The sequence below is a fragment of the Argopecten irradians genome, chromosome 15, assembly GCF_041381155.1.
Source record: "Argopecten irradians isolate NY chromosome 15, Ai_NY, whole genome shotgun sequence".
Taxonomy (NCBI): Eukaryota; Metazoa; Mollusca; class Bivalvia; order Pectinida; family Pectinidae; genus Argopecten; species Argopecten irradians.
This window is the reverse complement of record NC_091148.1, coordinates 21594161-21611776: the sequence shown is the minus strand read 5'-3', so window position 1 is coordinate 21611776 and position 17616 is coordinate 21594161. Positions and strand designations below refer to the sequence as shown.

The 17616-nt window shown below is 34.5% G+C and overlaps 1 protein-coding gene across 3 annotated transcripts; it reads left to right on the top strand.

Moving 5' to 3' along the window:
- The first annotated feature begins 1879 nt into the window (after positions 1-1879).
- LOC138308873 (biogenesis of lysosome-related organelles complex 1 subunit 5-like) lies at positions 1880-9325 on the top strand. Of its 3 annotated transcripts, none has more exons than XR_011206158.1 (6): positions 1880-2012; positions 4220-4302; positions 5176-5305; positions 5947-6002; positions 8828-9102; positions 9196-9325. XR_011206158.1 is itself a non-coding variant. In XM_069249909.1 (5 exons), the coding sequence occupies exons 1-5, from the start codon at positions 1988-1990 to the stop codon at positions 9008-9010; spliced, it is 477 nt and encodes a 158-aa protein (XP_069106010.1). In that variant the 5' UTR covers positions 1880-1987; the 3' UTR covers positions 9011-9325. The 3 variants fall into 3 exon arrangements, 1 of the variants encoding a protein (XP_069106010.1); XR_011206157.1 differs by having other exon boundaries at positions 9149-9325; XM_069249909.1 differs by having other exon boundaries at positions 8828-9325.
- Positions 9326-17616: the final 8291 nt, after the last annotated feature.

The following is a 17616-nucleotide window of genomic DNA, read 5'->3' as shown; positions in this document are numbered from 1 at the left end:
TTAATACTGTAATAGTTTTTGATCTGAAAATAATTACTAACATCATGTTCAAATTCCATATATACATTTGTATAATACATTTAATGTTGTTTTAAACATTTTTGATCCAAATAATTACCATCATCATGACATCTTCATTCCATATATACAATACACATAAGTGTTGTGATTTGTGAATTTTACTTTAATATGATTTAAGCATATACTTGGTATTTGTTTATTTTCTATGACATGTACATGCTTGAAATAAAAAGAATAAATAAAACATTAAATTTATAACACTATATGACATTATTTGTTAATATTTTTAGAAAACATATTTAGATTATCGTTAATAATACACTAATCATCATCTTCGGCACAATTTATTCAAAATAAATTAAATGTTAATTCGCATAACACAGGTGGTTTTCCCTCCTTGACGATCAATCTTCTCTGATCACTCTGAAAGTGGTGATTTTACCTTTTCTGCAATTCTGCAAGATCAGCTTACATATTGTTTATTTACCTTGAACATATACATGCACAGTATGGTACCTTATTTATATCTCCTTTCCTATTTTCAATATACCTTGATGACTTGGAATCTTATCTGGCGGAAAAAGAATGTTAATTGTCTGACAACTATTGACAAATTATTTACAGATAATATTGAAATGTATCCCAAACTTTTATCATTTTATATGCCGATGACACTGTTCTACAACAAATGTTACACAGATTTGAACAACATTGCATTACATGGAAATTATAACCCAATATCAGAAAGATAAAAGTTGTAATATTCTCAAAACGTAAATTGGTCCAACAACACCAGTTTACGTTATGGGATATATAATTATTTTGATAAGAAGGGTATACATATCTAGGTAATATTTTTAACATTAATGGTAGCGTTTTTTAAAGAAAAGGAAAAAACTGCAGAACAAACAATTAAATCCGTGTTTGCTATCTTTAAGAAACTAAGGAATGTATCTCTTCCTGTTTATTTTTAACTGAAAATATTTTAGTCACTTGTAATGCCAGTTTTATTATACTCATCAGAAGTATTGGGATTTGAAAATACAAATATTGTAGAAAAATTCATTTGTAATTTCCTCAAGTTAGGAAAGTGTATAAAACAATTCATGGTCTATGGCGAGCTAACAAGATAACCAATTGATATTGAAATAAAATGTAGAATGATTACTTTTTGGCATAACTACATAACATCAAATAAATTATCAAGTAATATTTATAAATTAATGTATATTTTACATGAAAATGGACCAGACGTTTTTTAAATGTCTGTAAGATGTTTAAGATATTTTATCCAGAGCTAGTTTAAATCATGTTTGGATATTATATCAATCAACTTGCTGTTTTACAAAAGAATAATTACAAAAACTTGTTAAAAGTAGACCAATTGACCAATTTATTCAGAAATGGTATGACTGTATTGATAAGTCTTCTAGAGGACTGACATATTCTACATTTAAGACATTTTGGCATAGAAAAATATGCCTCTTGTCTGTCTCTGCTGCAAAACAATACATGTTAACTGATACTGTGTTCCCAGAAACTTGATGAGAATAGCAATTCAGAATGGATATTTTAATTGACATCAAATTAACAAGGAAAAGGTTAAAGATGCTATAAAATCATTTGGCATATAACATCATAGGAAATATTAGAATGGGCTCCCAAGAGTTTAGTATGTGTTTTCTTATTTAACACATTGGTGTCCAAGAAATCCTCAAAAGTCCAAACTGGAAGGAACACTAGCAAAATTTATTTCTTATTGTCCAAAAACAAAAAGTGTTGACTTTAGAAATATATTCCTCCAATCATCGAGACCGAGCCATTTAGTACTTTCAGTACTTTGATTCTAACTTTAGTGTGGCCTTCGCGGAAGTAAAGCGCACAAATGATCCAGAATGTGGGGGGAGTGACAATGATCAACTTTCGTTTTGAACAAAACGCACAGGCCTAATCGTGGATATACGCAATGCTGAACGAACAGATCGTAAAGGGTAAGATGTGTAAATAAACAGTAGGGTGTATTGATTTCTTGTCAAGTATTAAAAAATCATCCAGACGAGTACAGATTTTCACATCAGGACAACATGTTGCAATGTAAAATGTAATACAGTATGTACTTCCGAATTTCAGTCGTACTTCAACAATGTTAAAGGTATAGAACGAGGATACACTTTTGATCATTACGTCGTGTCTTACAAGTTTCTCAATATCATTATTATTGGATTATCTCCGTCGATTATCATGACCTTATATATACCAGTATACAGGATATGTGTGGTTATGTACCTAGGGAAAGGAGAAATGGAGTGCTGAGAGATGTGATCACAAGAGCTTGACATTCTGTTAAAAAATATAGCATAGATATAATACAACTTAAGTCCAAACCTATTTGTAAGCATAGCTGTTGATCTTATGTTTCTGTTTATCATTTAGATGTACATACATGTATAAAAAGTAATATGAATTTAAGGCAAAGCCTCAGAAGAGCGCAGCTACATACATGTATAAAAGATTATAACATCATAACTCTATATTGTCTATATTTTTCTACGAGATTAACAAAAATATTTTCACTGACATGCAAATACTATCGATAGTTAGAAAGAATTCAAAACAATCCAAATGGAATAGTTCAATATACTTCAATCTTGTTTTTATCAGATGCAGAGAAAACTTGGCAACATGCCATGCTATCAAAATACGCGCGAATCTGTGCCGTCATCTTGTGACGTCACTGAGAACATACACTGTATATATTGGACAACTACGTTTATTGCGTTGTTCTTGTATATGTGTAAATTAAAACTACTTACAGTAATTTTAAAGCGTATACTGATAACACATTTATTCTAGTACAGAAATTTCAAATCTCGTCGTGCTGATAACGAGAATTAAAACATGGCTGCCTACATGGAGGCGCGAGACTTTTCCCGCGGGACACAATTTCAAAGTCCAAGGGGTACTGGAGTGTATTGGGATCTATATGCTCACACACGTGTTATGGTTAGAAGAGCTTCGCTCTACGCGGCCTTCGGCCGCGCAGAGAGCTGCGCTCTTAATAATTTGTCAAATGTTAGCATACATACACTACATGTATATGTAGATACCAGTATATACATGACATATGTATAGTCGCCAAGAATGCCACGGTTCGGCAGACAAGGCATATCCGACCACTATGTGTAATGGTGGACTGTAAGCGAGTTTGAACATTTCACATACATTTCACTATAGTGGGCTTTTCTGGCATATCACAGTAAAACCAACTAATCTAATTTCTATTAGAACTGGTTTGTTTCTGAAATATGTGCAAATTATTGTGTACTCTTAGACTGAATTGTCCCTTTGAAGATGCTGTACTGCATGCTGATCGACAAACGGTATTTGTTCTCTATAAAAAACAGGATCAGACGAACAAGGCAGAAAACAATGTCATTTGTAAAGTCAAGTACACATTGGCACCTAATGCATCTTGAAATTATCAATAACGTTTTCTAACTTTTCATACTTAAAATATTTGTCCATATACCAAAAGCAAGACAAACTAAGTAAATTCCTATATATTATTAAATGTAGAAATAATATAAAGTTCAAATCCCAAGTTGGGCAGGCAGTTGCCAGGCACTGACTGCTGGTCGGTGGTTTTTCTCCTGGTACTTCGACTTTCCTCCACCAACAAACCTGACATGTCCTTACATGTACATGACCCTGGCTGTTAATAGGATTAAACTAACTAGACCCGCCCTGGATAATATGAGAAAAGAATTGAGTGTTAACGAGAGTCTGTTCTGCACTAAGGAATTTGGTATGAGGTTCAATACTTTCACTCCCTGGCTCTGTGCGCAACATCAAATAGTCCTACTGGTATAGTTGATTAGTCGTTTGATGTACATTTGTATATCAAAAGTATAAAATAACAGTACACTGGTAAGTCATTTGATTGCCTAGTCTGAAGAGTCATCGGAACATGACCCCTAGTGGGATGTTGTCAGATCCTTTATGAAAAGAAATGAGACTATTATAGGATCTGAATTTTAAAGAGATTTGGTCTAAGGGCATATTGTATATAGGTCTACAAAGATTGACTTGAGTCTTTTTTTTATTATCGTAAGCTTGTTTCTAGACTTTGGAGTTTGATTTCTGAAGGCCAAAGCATTACAGATGGATTTTAATTAATATCATCTGGCTTTTTTTGTAGATGTTTCTGAGCTTCATGCTCGACTGTTAGACCACCGTCCAGTTTTACAAGGGCATATCAATTACTTTGTGAAAGAGTTTGAGGTAAGCTCCACCTACATGTATTGGTTACAGCTAGAATGCATTGTAGATTATACAAATTAATACTCAAACTCAAATGTATTATTTATCAGTTAAAGTTGTCTTATGTTCTGAAATCAACTGATTTATGTCATTTAATTGAATATTTTAAAGGGACAATTCACTCAGGCTAAATCTTTTACATAACCAAGAAGCAAAATATGGAATAAATGTATTGTTCTACATTTCTTATGAAACATATAACATAAGATATTGACAAATTCCACGTCATTGTTTAGTATTTTAATTAATACCGTTGTCATTACAAATCGTTGATCAATACGATTAAGCAGGTACAATATGTACGCTGTACCAATATCCGAGCCAAAGTCACGCACGTGAAACAAATGAACTACATAACCACTGTGGAGATGATATAATGATTTTTTAGGCAAAACAATTCACCTAATAAGGTAAACACACTTCTGTCAGAGCGATTTGAGCAGTTCTAGACAAAAGTAGCATTACTCTACGAGCAAGGGACTGGGTTCGGCATACAAGATATTCGACCACAATGTGTAATGGCGGACAGCGAGTGAGTTTGAACATTTCACACACATTTCACCACCATGGGATTTTCTGACATATCACAGTAAAACCGACTGATCTAATTTCCATTAGAACTGGGGGTTTTCCGATATATATACAAATTTTAATGTTATCGTAGAATGAATTGAATATTTTAATGAGTAACTAAATATTAATTCTCAAAAAGCATCTGATTTCCCTTTTTTCATACCTCGGGCATATATTTGATCAAAGACTTTAATGATAAAGGCAATAAAGGTACAAGTACAAACAACAATAGATCAAATGACTACCCTTGTATTTTTGCAGGAGAAGAGAGGAGATCGAGAGAAAGAACGTCTGGAAAAAGCATCAATAGAGCTAAAAGCAATGAACGAAACCTTGCTTCCTGAAAGTTTGGATGCTATGAAGGTGTACTTGGCTAATGTGTCGGCCAAATGTAAGTAATTATTATATATTTAAGAAGCAGTCATTAATACAATAAAATACATTTATAACGAACACGCTTATTTTCCATTCCCAGTCAATGTTCCTATAAGATGTTTGTACATAGTATTATGTATATAACGACCTATGCTTATATCAAAGTGATTTATTTGGTCCCCAGAGGTTCGTTATAACCATGTTTTACTGTATCGCTAATATTTTTTCATTTCCAGTGTAAATGACATTCTTTAGCACCCTAGTTGGCCTTGTCTGTTCTTAGTGTAAATGGAATTCTTTCTCACTTAAATCACTTTCTGCAATTCTGTATTTCCATATTACAGAGTTATCAGGCAACATGGGTAGGTATTGATTGTAATGTCATGCATTTGCTAGTGTAACGTCATGTTTTTCGTAGAAAACAACTTGAATTGCGCAACAAAATTAATGGATACCTATCCACAAGGGAGGTAACTGTAATATACAAAGACTGAATAGTAACCCAAATCAACCCTCTCTGTTGAGAGATAGAAATTGTGCAGAATCCCCAAACTGTTTGTGATAGGAGGCACAGGTGACTGATTCCATAAACAGTGATAATAAATATGTGACCATTAATTGTGTAGAATTTAAATATTTCTCTATGATTTTTTGCAGTGAAAGTTGCCACAGAGGTTTGCTACAAAATAGAAGAAAAAGGAAATAATGTTGAGGTAAACATTTCTGTCGGTATATTTTGTTATATACACGGAAAGTATGTTATATTATCAAAATTGAGTTTGTCATTGGAAACTATTTTATTTCCAAAGCCCTGTTTAAAGATGCTCTACCGCCAACAGAACATAAACGTTACTTCACATTTGAACAATAATTGGTGTTTAATCATGTATATATATTTCTAATTAACACAAAAAATAATATGAAACAATTTATTTTGCTTTTGGTGCATGCACAATCAATACTTCATTCCTTATGCATAGTGCCACAGAATTTTTTCGGGATGCAACTAATTATTTTAAATATTTTTTGTTGTGAAGTAAAATCAGAAGTTTAAACTTTTCAACGGCGGTAATGATGTAAAGTAAGTTACTTTTGAAAACTTAAGAAAAATTCATCTGCTCATGTTTTTTATTGCGAAAAAAATGCCATTTGTTAGTGGTGAAGCATCTTTAAAAAAAAAAAAAATTACATAGTGTTGCAGTCATTCATTTATTACTATGCATTTTGAAAGAATGAATACAGCATAGATTCTTTAATTTAATTAAGTAATAATATAATTTAAGCCAATTGATTTGAGGTTAACTTTGTGCAGTAATAATGTTGTGAAGGGATATACAGCATTCAGTCTTTATCTGGTCCTGTATAGTACCATATAGAACCCTGCATGGGCCCAGTAATGTTGTGAAGGGATAGACAGCATTCAGTCTTTATCTGGTCCTGTATAGTACCATATAGAACCCTGCATGGGCCCAGTAATGTTGTGAAGGGATAGACAGCATTCAGTCTTTATCTGGTCCTGTATAGTACCATATAGAACCCTGCATGGGCCCAGTAATGTTGTGAAGGGATAGACAGCATTCAGTCTTTATCTGGTCCTGTATAGTACCATATAGAACTCTGCATGGGCCCAGTAATGTTGTGAATGGATAGACAGCATTCAGTCTTTATCTGGTCCTGTATAGTACCATATAGAACTCTGCATGGGCCCAGTAATGTTGTGAATGGATAGACAGCATTCAGTCTTTATCTGGTCCTGTATAACACAACTATAGAACCCTGCATGGGCCCAGTAATGTTGTGAAGGGATAGACTGCATTCAGTCTTTATCTGGTCCTGTATAGTACCATATAGAACTCTGCATGGGCCCAGTAATGTTGTGAATGGATAGGCAGCATTCAGTCTTTATCTGGTCCTGTATAGTACCATATAGAACTCTGCATGGGCCCAGTAATGTTGTGAATGGATAGACTGCATTTAGTCTTTATCTGGTCCTGTATAGTACCATATAGAACCCTGCATGGGCCCAGTAATGTTGTGAATGGATAGACTGCATTCAGTCTTTATCTGGTCCTGTATAGTACCATATAGAACCCTGTATGGGCCCAGTAATGTTGTGAAGGGATAGACAGCATTCAGTCTTTATCTGGTCCTGTATAGTACCATATAGAACCCTGCATGGGCCCAGTAATGTTGTGAAGGGATAGACAGCATTCAGTCTTTATCTGGTCCTGTATAGTACCATATAGAACTCTGCATGGGCCCAGTAATGTTGTGAATGGATAGACAGCATTCAGTCTTTATCTGGTCCTGTATAGTACCATATAGAACTCTGCATGGGCCCAGTAATGTTGTGAATGGATAGACTGCTTTCAGTCTTTATCTGGTCCTGTATAGTACCATATAGAACCCTGCATGGGCCCAGTAATGTTGTGAAGGGATAGACAGCATTCAGTCTTTATCTGGTCCTGTATAGTACCATATAGAACCCTGCATGGGCCCAATTATGTTGTGAAGGGATAGACAGCATTCAGTCTTTATCTGGTCCTGTATAGTACCATATAGAACCCTGCATGGGCCCAGTTATGTTGTGAAGGGATAGACAGTATTCAGTCTTTATCTGGTCCTGTATAGTACCATATAGAACCCTACATGGGCCCAGTAATGTTGTGAAGGGATAGACTGCATTCAGTCTTTATCTGGTCCTGTATAGCACCCTATAGAACCCTGCATGGGCCCAGTAATGTTGTGGAGGGATAGACAGCATTCAGTCTTTATCTGGTCCTGTATAGTACCATATAGAACCCTGCATGGGCCCAGTAATGTTGTGAAGGGATAGACAGCATTCAGTCTTTATCTGGTCCTGTATAGTACCATATAGAACCCTGCATGGGCCCAGTAATGTTGTGAAGGGATAGACAGCATTCAGTCTTTATCTGGTCCTGTATAGTACCATATAGAACCCTGCATGGGCCCAGTAATGTTATGAAGGGATAGACTGCATTCAGTCTTTATCTGGTCCTGTATAGTACCATATAGAACCCTGCATGGGCCCAGTAATGTTGTGAAGGGATAGACAGCATTCAGTCTTTATCTGGTCCTGTATAGTACCATATAGAACCCTGCATGGGCCCAGTAATGTTGTGAAGGGATAGACAGCATTCAGTCTTTATCTGGTCCTGTATAGTACCATATAGAACCCTGCATGGGCCCAGTAATGTTGTGAAGGGATAGACAGTATTCAGTCTTTATCTGGTCCTGTATAGTACCATATAGAACCCTACATGGGCCCAGTTATGTTGTGAAGGGATAGACAGCATTCAATATAGAACCCTGCATGGGCCCAGCTTGATCAATACATTGCATTTCAATTATCATTATAGTTAAACTTCAAGGTTAACTCTTAACTTTTTCCATACAGTACTATATGTGTTGCAGAAAAGTAAAGAAAAACAAGTTTTAAGCTTTAGAATGTTTTTGAATGCTGATAAAAATGGACCCATGTCCAACACAGTACTGGTACATATGTTCTGTTTTCCAGAGTGCAATTTTAGAGGAGGGTCGACAACGACGAAACAGAGATTGGGAAGCATATTATGCCAGTCAGCTGAAAAAATGTGAAATTGTGGATACAGATTTTGAGGAACAAGTGAAAACATTACATCATCATTATAATGAACTGGAAGACAAGTTAACGAACTCATCAAACCTGGCAGCTCAGTGAAAACTGGTCAGATTAAAATTCTATGATTAAAGTGCAATAGTCAAACCTGTCTATACTGAACACTCATGACAGGAGACAACAAAAAGTCAAACCTGTCTATACAGACCACTCATGACAGGAGACAACAAAAAGTCAAACCTGTCTATACTGAACACTCATGATCAGGAGACAACAAAAAGTCAAACCTGTCTATACAGACCACTCATTATCAGGAGACAACAAAAACATAGTCCTTTTTTGCCATGTTGTCTTTATAGACATGCACAGTTGTGTTGAAGTTGGCCATTCTGTACCATAAGAAAGTGTTCCTTTTAACCAGGTGGTCTATATGAAAAAATAAAGTTCCTGCAAAATAATTTAGTTTGCATTACATACATTTAGTTTGCATTACATACATTGTATGTGTTCCATTGGCTATCCTCCTCTGTCACTTCCTAAATATGACTTACCCCCTCCCCCAACCAGCCAATGGGGCACAAGTTTAAAATATACAAGGTTGGTTAGATTAGAGTTATTTCCCTTGAATTCCGGCTTTCTCCTTCACAAATAATAGACATACATGTATAGTGAAACAAACATTAAATGGAGATGGGAGAGTTCATTCACCTGTATAAAATATCAGAACTGTCTGTATGTCTATTCCTAGTACAGGTACGCATATACTACTACATTGTATAAAGGAAACTCCTAAGGAAAAAGTAAAGAGAATAGAAAATGATTGTTTACTGTTACAAATCATTCCTTTCTGACAGAAACATATATATACTTATTTAATGATGTTTAATTTATATTTGAAAAAATAAATATATCGTGTTCAACAGTTGATGTAGTTTTTCTATCATATTTTTTTTGTATAAAAATGAAATAATGTTGAATGTGATAGGGAGTTACTTCCCTTTACGGCTCTCTGGAGCTCTGCTACATTGTACATTTGTATATTGTAACTGCAGAACAATGGCTTCAAACTCACAAATTATATGATTTTGATGGATGATTCTAATTTGTCTAAATAGAGTGATATATCTTTTAACACTCACTTGAACACGGGGATCTGAGAATTAGTTACCGATTATATAATCAGGGACCCACTAGAGTGCCCTAAAACCACTTTCAGACGTTTTAGAGGTCTAGATAAAAAAAAAACGATAAAAATCATACTCAGGTGTATTCATCAAATGCAATATCAACCCCGAAACCAGCGCGAAAAGCACGCGAGGAAACTGGACTGAGTCAGTCCAGATGCTATATTGCGAGTCCAGTAACCTGTGTCAAAATTTGATTGAGGGAATCTCCCCTTAGATGTGACGTCATAATTTCTAAAGCATAAAGGGATTTTCCTTCTTCAATGACATCAGGATAATTGCGCAATAATATTAATGTCACTATTTTCAACTTCATCGGGGTATGAAAAACATTTTGATTATAATTAATATTTGAGACTACAATATAAAACAAAATACGTTTAGACGTACAATTCCATTGATTTCCCAATGTATTAAGTTTTGTTTAAATTAAATACCTATCGTCATTGTATCTATTGTGACGTCACAATAACATCAGGGTTTCAGGCCGGGACAAAAGTTAAACTTAGAAACGCGCTCCCCATTAAAATTTTCAACACATATAATACTGTATATATCATATAATGGCTTTTTGTTTTAAATTATACCATAATTATTTTTATTTAAGCGGAGCAGATAAGAGAGAAGAAAAATGTAGATATATATAAATAAAAGGGATAGTGGACATAACATCAGTAGTTTACAACTTATTTACAATTATTTGATACATGTTTTCATATAAATAATTTAAAACATTTTCGCCATTTGACACGTTAAAAACACTAACTAAAGTCCAAAACTTTCAACTTTTCTAGAGGTATGAAAAGAATAGACCAATCAGAAATACGGATGTAGTGTATGAAAACAAAGAAAACTATAGCTTGTCACTGGACATTTTGACGGGCTTTTCACCAACAAGGATTTTCTTTCAATGACATTCATATTAACAAACTTGGTAGCACTTTATCGCAACGTGTTACAGGTCCAATTTCAGGACTCTATGCCTTCCAGATCTTCAGAAGAAGTCGTTTGAAAATTTTAGGATTTTTGGCCCATGTGACCTTGAATGAAGGTCAAGGTCAATCATAGTATCAAACTTGGTAGGCATTTATATCAGCATGCTACAGACTTAATATTAGGTCTCTGGGTCTTCTAGAACTTGAGATGAAGATTTTTGAAGGATTTTTTCGACAAAATTGCACTTTTAAATTTTGACCCTTATTCCAACCGGAAGTTGACATTTTACAGAAAAGTGTTACGTTAGTTATTTACTCCATTTTTTTAAATTTTACATAGCATATCCAAAACATAGCGTAAAGCCGTCAACGATATATTGACATTGATTTAAAACCGAAAGTTAGGTCATAGCGGCCATATTGAATGTTCCATCGGCATAAAAAATGCTGCTGTCACACCTTCAACGCATGCCCTACAATATGGTGACATGTATATACATGGGTTTGTCTCTTACCATTTCGGAGATCCTTTGTTTACAAGTTTTTGTGCAGAAGAATAATAAAAAAAAAACAGAACAGCAGGTCTTTTCACCCATAGGTAAAAAGCCCTAAATGGGCATGAATAATGAAAACAAAAATAAGTATCATAAGTTGGTCGATCCAAGCCTAATTCGTCAGTTACGCTCAATGTTTGTCAGTTACCAACCATTCACCTAAAAATCATAACTCAGTTACGCACATTTGAATTTCAGTTACCCACTAAATGTCAATTTTGTGATGGCTTGTTTCGCTTATTCATAGTCATTTACGTATGCGTTACGCTTCAAATTTTGTTTTTATACCAAAATGATTCATGACACACAAATAAAAACCTTTAAAATATCGCAAATTACATAAACTGAGGCATGTTTAATCTGACCTAAATCACCGTCACCATTTTTGTAGAGCGTAACTACAGTTACCAACACTTGGTTGGGTACAGTGATTTAGGGAGAGATTATTTATTATAAGCTGTAAGCAATTTGAGAATCTTCTCCCTCAGCGTGTTATATTCAAGTAATGCAATGCAACCACGGGGATAACCATGTAAAATAATGTATTGAAGGAAGAGTTGTCATATCCTAAATCACACAATTAGAATACAACTCACGACATTCTCATGGCCTAAATTGTCTAAATTAAACATTATTGTAACGAAAACTCTTTTCATAGAATAAAAAAATTCTCTATAAAATTATACCTGGATACGAGATCCAGTACGCTTAATTATCACTTTTTTGTGTCACAAAACAGCGTCTAATTTATTCATCTTATTTCACTGGATTTAAAATCGGTCAACCACCACAGTTTCTGTTTATTTATAAAACTTGTGGTTGATTCAAGTTTGATGTATACGTCTAAAAGCGTTATCTATGCGGTTAGTCTTTCCGGATGTTTACGGATGTGGTCCTATGTTTCAATGGTTACACAACATCATTGATGGAAAAGTTGTTAGTTCGTGGATTATTCATTGGTCTTCAGATCCTGGGAAAACTAAATAAGAGGTTCAAGAGGGGTAACTTTAGGTATCGATAATTATGGACATTTGATGAGGTCCATATGGTGTTATACCAACCTGGTAGACTCAAATAATAACATTGTTTTATAAAACATTTTCACTGCAGCCCTACTATGTAAGCTTACCAAACGCAGTTGACATTCATCAGTCTATATTTACATTTTCATTGCAGGCCCACTATATGTAACCTTACCAAACGCAGTTGGCAGTCATATAGATAATGAACTTCAAGCGCTTATTATGACGCCATTAACATTGTGATGTCACAATTGTCATGCCAGCGATCACGGCAGGCGGTTGTTCAAAAGACTGTTCCATCCATGACGATAACGAATGATTAATTCATCATAGATGCAAAATTCCTTGGAATTTCATCATAAAATTGTAATCAAATGTAAATATAAGCATTGAACGTCTTTCAGTTGTCATTCATAGCCACTATGAATACCAACTGAACAGAGGCAAATTCAACATGAAACGCAAGTGCGCGCGTTTCATGGAATTTGCCTCTGTCCAGTTTGCGTTCATATTGGCTATGAATGCCAAATGAAAGACGTTCAATGCTTAAATGAACTATCGTCCGCTTATTATGACGTAAATGTCATTGTGACGTCACAATTGTCGTGATCACGGAAGATGGTTGTTCCGTCTTTGACGTTAATGAATTTTTGTATTGTTTTAAATGCAAAATCTCTTGGGGTTTATTATAAAATTGTTATGAAATATTATATTTATCTATTATGGCCTGGTTGAGAGGGCACTATTGCCTCATAGTATTGTCGAGGGATGGAATAGTGCCCGAGCCGAAGGCGAGGGCATTTTCCCATCATGAGACGTTCACGTTGAATTTCCCGCCACTTCAATAGTGCCCGCTTGTCCGGGCACTATTGCAAATAGTACCCATGTGTGTAGCCAATCTGAATACAGTATTCTGTCACGTAATGTACTAAAAACACTGAGCGTCTTACAGTTGGACAATATGAACAGACAAATTATATAGAATATTTATATAGTGAGCTTCATGGAACTTGCTTTTGTCCAATTGGAAGTCATATTGGTTTTGAATACCAACTGAAAAGGCCCCTTTTAATATCTATATTAGATATGAACTGCAATTACTTTGACAAATATTAATTACAAGAAAAACGATGGATATACATTGATGTAGGACGGTTCCTTGAAGAACTCAAGACATTTAATATGTATTGACTTGCACGTGACCATGAATTAGCAAGTGCTGATAGTAAAAAATCAGAGAATATGTAATATATTCTTACATGAAATACTTAACAGGTTGCCAGACGTAATATTTTGGCTATACAATTGGTTGCGTAAAACAAGTTGTTGGTCGCTTCATGTGATTGAAGAGATATAGTACACGTATATAGCTGGAGTACAGTATTTTCATTTTGCATCATAGAAAATAAAAAATTGATATATCATACATTCTCAGAGGAAAAACACAAACAACACTATCAGAGGAAAAACACAAACAACACTCTCAGAGGAAAAACACAAACAACACTCTCAGAGAATAAACACAAACAACACTATCAGACTATCAGAGGAAAAACACAAACAACACTATCAGAGGAAAAACACAAACAACACTATCAGAGAATAAACACAAACAACACTATCAGAGGTAAAACACAAACAACACTATCAGAGAATAAACACAAACAACACTATCAGAGAATAAACACAAACAACACTATCAGAGGTAAAACACAAACAACACTATCAGAGGAAAAACACAAACAACACTCTCAGAGGTAAAACACAAACAACACTATCAGAGGAAAAACACAAACAACACTTTCAGAGGAAAAACACAAACAACACTATCAGAGGTAAAACACAAACAACACTATCAGAGGAAAAAACACAAACAACACTATCAGAGGAAAAACACAAACAACACTATCAGAGAATAAACACAGACAACACTTTCAGAGAATAAACACAGAAGATAGATACAAACAACACTTTCAGGTGATGGATATAAACAACACTTTCCGATGATAGATATAAACAACACTTTCCGATGATAGATACAAACAACACTTTCAGGTGATGGATATAAACAACACTTTCCGATGATAGATATAAACAACACTTTCAGGTGATGGATACAAACAACACTTTCAGGTGATGGATACAAACAACACTTTCAGGTGATGGATACAAACAACACTTTCAGGTGATGGATACAAACAACACTTTCAGGTGATGGATACAAACAACACTTTCAGGTGATGGATACAAACAACACTTTCAGTGGGAAATACAGACAACACTTTTAGATAATAAATACAAACAATACTCTCAGAAGATAAATAAAAACAACACTCTCAAAGAATAAACATAAACAACACTTTCAGGTGATGGATACAACACTCTCAGAGAATAAACACAAACAACACTTTCAGGTGATGGATACAAGCAACACTTTCAGATGATAAATACAAACAACTCTTTGCTATATATATATATGTGTTTGTGTGTGTTATCCTCGTGTGCTTTTCGTACAATAACGCGCTATAAACTGTGTCAAGTTTTGCTTATCAGGTGTTGGCAGGCTGTAGTTTGACCGATGGTTTTCGTCCACGAACTGGTTTTCTCAATCCTTAAATCCTGACACCTTAATTCGCAAACATAGCAATGAGTGTAGAGTATCAGAGCGTAATCGAAGATCTGATTTTAATTAGATTGCAAACATAGTATTTTTATTTCGAGAGCATTATTGAGTATATCCCTCGCTTTAGTTAATCAAGGGGCCATAACTCCGCCAAATAGGGTCCAAGCCCTTAATTGGCACATTTAACCATGTGACCAAGTGCAAAAAATCGCGTAAGATTTGTATAATAGCAGTTATTGCACAGAAACCAAGCGTTACTGAACGGAAACAGTCGAAAATTGTATTTTTCGTTATTAAAAGGACCATAACTCCGCTAAATAATGTCCTATCAAAGTGTCTTTATTGAACTTTGTGGCAGTTATTGCACAGAAGTCAAACCAAGCGTTACAGATATATAGACGGACGAACGGAAGGACAGACGGACGGACCCAAATAAATATCCCCTGTTTCGGATAAAAAGATCAAGCACTGTAGGAAGATTAACCATTATGGTAATTAATTACATGTATATGAACATATGGTACCGGTGTGAGATGAGGTATACATGTGCCAACTGTGACCATCTATATATAATGTATCAAAAAATATTTGTCGTATGTGATTTTCGAAACCGAGGAACAAGGGGACATATACATGTAAAAGCTGTGACTAATCTGTTAATATTTATTATTATTGTTAAAATGAATAAATCCGTTGACGATGTGCTTACCGTGATAACTACGATAAACATGCGCAGGCACCAGTTTGTTTATTTGTTTGTGTTTCCTCAGTTTCCACTCTATGATAAACATGCTATTATTTATGGAAGCAGACAACAACAATAATACCATAGACACCAACCACGAAGCCACGACGGGGAGAATCAGCTAAAACTGTTAAAAATAGAGTCACCATTTATTGTATGTGTTGTGGTCTTTTTAAAAATGAAAATATATGTAGGCATGGATTCTTTTGTTGATATCAAAGATGTTACATTGTAGTTTTGATACCTTTTTCAGAAATAATTGCATAATGAAATGACAAAAAAATAATTGTGGTAAAGTGTATGTTCTAGCAAGAACGTAATCTGGTTAAAATATCGATCCTTATTATCACTAGATTTGATAAAATATTGAACGGAGTCGGTATAAGGTTCTGTATTTTAATCAAATTGGCAAGATAGAAAATTTCATGTTTTAGCTGGAGCTAGGTCAAAAATACAGTTCACGTAGAGTTTCCATATATACAACTGAGCACATTTTGGCACACTACACAGTCACGTTTCTCTCCTAAAGTAAATACTTTTATATACACACATAAAAATACAATTCGCTTCAATTCACTTTATTGTATAATGATATAAGCCTAAAATGTTATTGTCGAGCTGCAAAAGTAATATGCAATATATGTATGTAACAGGAGAAGAGAAAATGTAACAGCCAGACTGGGATTCGAATCGGGACCTCCGAACACTAGCCAAATTCTCTACCATTGTCCATTGATCTAGCTATATATGTACTTGATGGACACGGATGACCGACCTTACACTTACATAAAATAACTATTATAGATAACAATAACTATTCTAATGAATAGGCCGACTTCAGTTTGAATTTTCATTTTTAATATTGAAGCACTTAGGTAACTTAGTTAAGTTTTGTTATCTCCCTATATTAATGAAGAAACCGATTTCACACAAAACATGCGGTTTATCATTAGATGTAGCTACTGTTGTAGCGGAAAAGATATCATGATCACCTTCTGACTGAAAGTCAGTCAGAAGGTGATATTTTTTCCGCTACAACAGTAGCTACATTAGATGTAGATGTAGAAGAGTATAAGATCTATCGAATTTGTTCTGTAGACAAACTTTTATTTGTAGCATATTACATTGAATTTGAGAGAAAAAATCTACACGGAGAAAATGATTTACATGCAATAACATATGAAATTAATCTCATTATCTTCTAATTAAAATTGTGTAGTTCGCACATAAGTGTGGGTGGCGGCAAATCTGCGTAGCTATACTCGACTCAGTGCCTAGACATGGTTATCTTATATGATATTTGTGAGAAGTTGTCTGAGTATTCCAAAGTTATAACCACAATAAATATTAATATGATTTTATTTTATTACAATTTGTAGACACATGTTTACTCACAGAATGGATATAGAGCTCTTTCTATTTTAATTTCAACAAATTCTATTGCAAGTAATTATATAAGATGCAAATGGACTTGGCATCAGGTAAAGCCTATCTTAGCAATCTCCAAACAAATCCGATATGGTACAATTATCAACAAGATATTATAATATCAAATATAACATCTTGAATGAATATTATTATTACTAGTGTATCTCCTTTACCAATCAACCTATAAAAAATCGGGGAAAAAACCCAAAAAACTTTT

What these genes read in the sequence shown, in the direction of transcription:
- LOC138308873 (XM_069249909.1), top strand. Translation starts at nt 1,988, where the DNA reads ATGCTGAACGAACAGATCGTAAAGG. An exon ending in GAACGAACAGATCGTAAAGG is followed by an intron (nt 2,013 to 4,219) that starts GTAAGATGTGTA and finishes CTTTTTTTGTAG; the next exon opens with ATGTTTCTGAGCTTCATGCT. An exon ending in AAAAAGGAAATAATGTTGAG is followed by an intron (nt 6,003 to 8,827) that starts GTAAACATTTCT and finishes TCTGTTTTCCAG; the next exon opens with AGTGCAATTTTAGAGGAGGG.